Raw genomic sequence first — 3,979 nt, forward strand, 5'->3', positions numbered from 1 at the left:
ATATTATTCTTTAAATTGTTAATTAAACGCCGCCACCTAAATAATATAATAGTATATATAGTAATATAATAAAATACCATATTGTGTTGTATAATTTTTTTATTTACTTTTTTTTTTTTATTTATTTAATTTTTAATTTTTTTTTTTTGCAATAATAATATTTAAATTCAATTCATTTATTAATACAATATTTTTTATATATTTTTTTTAAATTAGGTTTTTAAAAGATAATTAAAAATGTAATTAAAGACAGTAACAGTAAATTTGGTTTATTATATTTTTTTCTTTTCAAAATTGTAGTAAAAAAGAGGGAGACATGTTAGTTATATAAATAATAATAATATTAAACATATATGATAAATCAAAATTAGATATAATTAGGTCACACCAACACAACCACAGTGCCCATAAAAAAAAAAAAGAAATAATATTATTGTTATTAAAAAATATAACAAATATTTTTGATATATTTTTATAACCACACACACTTTTTTTTATTTTTTTTTTTAATTTTGCAGAACATATAAATTAAAAATAAAACACACAAACACCTATAAATCAAAATTTTTAATTACAAAAAACCTCACACACTTATACGCACATATATAAATATAGGGCAGATAAAAACAATATTAATATAATAATAATAATAATAATAATATTAATTACGTTAACGTTATTATTATTAATAATAATAATAATAAATATTATCATCAATATCTCAAAATAGTTTTTGTTATTTGTTTTTCTTTTTAATTATTTTGCTTGTGTTTGTTATTGTTGTTAATAGCTATTGTTTCATTAACGGTTGTTATAATTTCCAATTTCAATTTTGTGCACACACATATATTCGCTCACATACACATATTATACAACAACAACCAAAAACAAAAAAACAACAAAAATAATTAAAGAAAACAATTTAGACATAACCTAGTATCAGTAGTATTATTATTATTATTATTATTGTATATATTTATAAAATCTAACAATTTCACGTATACACAATAAATAAATAAATAAATATATATATTTTTGTATTGTTTTTGTTTTCCTTTCTTTTCACTTTTTTTACTCATTCACACCTCACTCCCAATAATACTACTATATATAATAAATTATTATTATTATAATTATTTATTTTATATTGATTATATTTACTATATATATTTAAAATATGTTGTTTTAATGTTGCATATTCTTGTAAGATAAAGTTTATTATTTATTTTAATATTATTTTTTTTTTTTTTTTTTTTATTGTTTTTTTAATTTAAATATTTTATTTCTCTCTTTTTATTTTCAATATATTTAATTTATTAATATTAAATTTATTCATTTATTTTTTTTGTTTTGTTAATTAATTAATATCTTATGACCAAAAGGCATAATTAAAAACCAACAAAAAAAAAAAAAAAAAAGTAAATTGATTTTTTTACCCATTATTCTAGTATCTATTTTTATTATAAAACATATTTATACATATTATTTAAATCACATAAAAATTATATTTATATTTTAAAACACTCACATTCTGTCAAATCCCCATCATACAACAGTCTTGTTTTTGATCATTCATTAACACACAATATATAACCACACATTTACCATTCTCCCACACCATTTCCACCACTCCCACCCCCACACAGATATAAAAAAGATGTGTTAGGTGTGTTTTCCTTTAAATATTAGAAAGAATACTTTAAAATTTTGTGCATACATAGATCAATCCATCAAATAATAAATATTTATAAATTTCATCCCCCTATTTTTTTTTTCAAATTTTCTTTTAATTTGAAGCGGATTACATCCCAATTATAACTTTTCTTCCTTTTTGTTTTCCCCCCTTTGATCGTCTATTAATTAAAAAAAAAAAAAAAAGATATAAAAAAGTAACTTTTTTTTTTTTTTTTTCTCTTGTTGTATTCCTCTACTTTTTTCTTTACTCTTATTGTCTTTTCACTTATCGCCATATTAATAAATTAAAATACATTTACATCATTTGTTTTATTATATTAATCTTTTATATAGTAGTGGTGTGATGGGGTTTTTTTTTTTAATTTTTTTAATTTTTTTTTTTTTATTCATTTAAATTTTTAATTTTTTTTAAATCATATGATACACTTGTTTTGATTATATATAATCAAATATTATACACATAAATATATAAATTTTAAATAGTGTGTATCTGTTTTATTATATTATTATAATATTAATTATACCTTATATATTGTTTTTGTGTATAATAATAACAAATTTTTTTTTTTTTTTTTATAAAAAACAAAACAAACATGTATTTATACCAACCCCTCTCTTTAAATATTTAATTTTTTTATTTTTATTATTTATTTATTTATTTTTTTAATTTAAGGTTTAATTTTTTTTATTTTTTTTTTTAATTAAAAAATAATTTAATTTAAATAAAATAAAATACTAATAATATTTTTTTTTATTTTTTTTTTTTTTCAATATAATTTCTTAGCAGTTGCCAATTTTTTTTAATAATAACAATAATATAGCTCTAATATAAAGTTTTTTTTTTATGTTTTTAATTTAGATTATAATATTTAATTTATATTATAATTAATCATATATAAATCAAAAATAATATCAACAGCAAATACAATTATAATATCAAATATTAACAATAACAACAACCAACTCTATTAATATTAAATATTATAGTTTTTTTTTTTATCATAACTATATTTTTAAATCATTCATTAGTCCCTCTGTATATTAAATCCAAACCAATAATTCACTATAATCACATGTTTAAACAAATTAATTTAAGTTTTATATAAGAATCAAAATTAGTTTTTTGTTTTTTTTTAATAATACATTTTTCAATAAAATAAATTATATATCTTTTTGTCTGGTTGGTTTTTTTTTTTATTCCATTAAATTTTTATTTTAAATAATAGTAATTTAATAACAAATAAATAATTAAATAAAATAGCAAAAGAAAACATAGTAAATAATGATGGAAGATTATTTTATTTTATCAAAATGTGGCCAAGGTACATATGGGTCAGTTTTTAAAGCTATACATAAAAGTTCAAATACTTTAGTAGCATTAAAACAGATTAGCGATGTTGCACAAGAAGATGGTGTAAGTATTCATATACCTAATACTAGTATAAATATCATATGTAAAATTAAATATTAATATTTTTATTGATAAATATTTTAGACACCAGTCGAAATTAAATATTTAGTTCAACTAAGAGATTTACCAAATATAGTATATTTAAGAGATTATTTTTATTCACAAGTTGATGGAAATAATGTATTATTTCTTGTTATGGAGTATATTGAAGGTGATTTATGGAAGATAATGTCAAACCCACAATGCAGTTTAACAATTGGTCAAATTAAATTATTTACAAGACAATTACTAGAGGCAGTCAAGCAATGTCACATTAAAGGAATTATGCATAGAGATATAAAACGTAAGTTAATTAATAAAGTTGGATGACAGATTCGATAAAATAAATATTAATTATGTTTTTTTTTTTAATTTATTATTTTATAGCTGCCAATCTATTAATCGATTTAAATGGTGAATTAAAATTAACAGATTTTGGATTATCAACTTCCTATACACATAAATACGAAAAATATCTTTCAAACAATGTAGTTTCATTATATTATAGACCACCAGAGTTACTATTAGGAACAATAGCTTATGGTCCAGAAATCGATATGTGGAGTGTTGGATGTATATTAATGGAAATGATTAATAACTCTTATTTATTTGCTGGTTCCGATGAAACTGGACAGTTAGATTTAATTTTTAAAATGTTTGGCTATCCAAATGAAAAGAGTTGGCCAGGAATTGCACAATTACCAGGTTGGAATAGTTATATCAATAGAAAACAACAATCAACATCACCATCCTCTTCATTAACCTCAACTCCTTCATCATCACCATGTCCATATAGTTTAACAATCAAATAATCAAAATAATTAAATAATCATC

The 3,979-nt window shown here is 18.9% G+C and overlaps 1 protein-coding gene across 1 annotated transcript; it reads left to right on the top strand.

Annotated features, from left to right (window-relative positions):
- Positions 1–2,977: 2,977 nt before the first annotated feature.
- On the top strand, positions 2,978–3,957 carry DICPUDRAFT_160441 (uncharacterized protein; the record flags this gene model as incomplete). The annotated part of the gene is made up of 3 exons (XM_003295169.1): positions 2,978–3,109; positions 3,191–3,449; positions 3,533–3,957. 3 exons carry the CDS (start codon positions 2,978–2,980, stop codon positions 3,955–3,957), a joined length of 816 nt encoding a protein of 271 aa, XP_003295217.1.
- Positions 3,958–3,979: the final 22 nt, after the last annotated feature.

This window comes from Dictyostelium purpureum, assembly GCF_000190715.1.
Source record: "Dictyostelium purpureum unplaced genomic scaffold DICPUscaffold_787, whole genome shotgun sequence".
Classification (NCBI taxonomy): Eukaryota; Evosea; class Eumycetozoa; order Dictyosteliales; family Dictyosteliaceae; genus Dictyostelium; species Dictyostelium purpureum.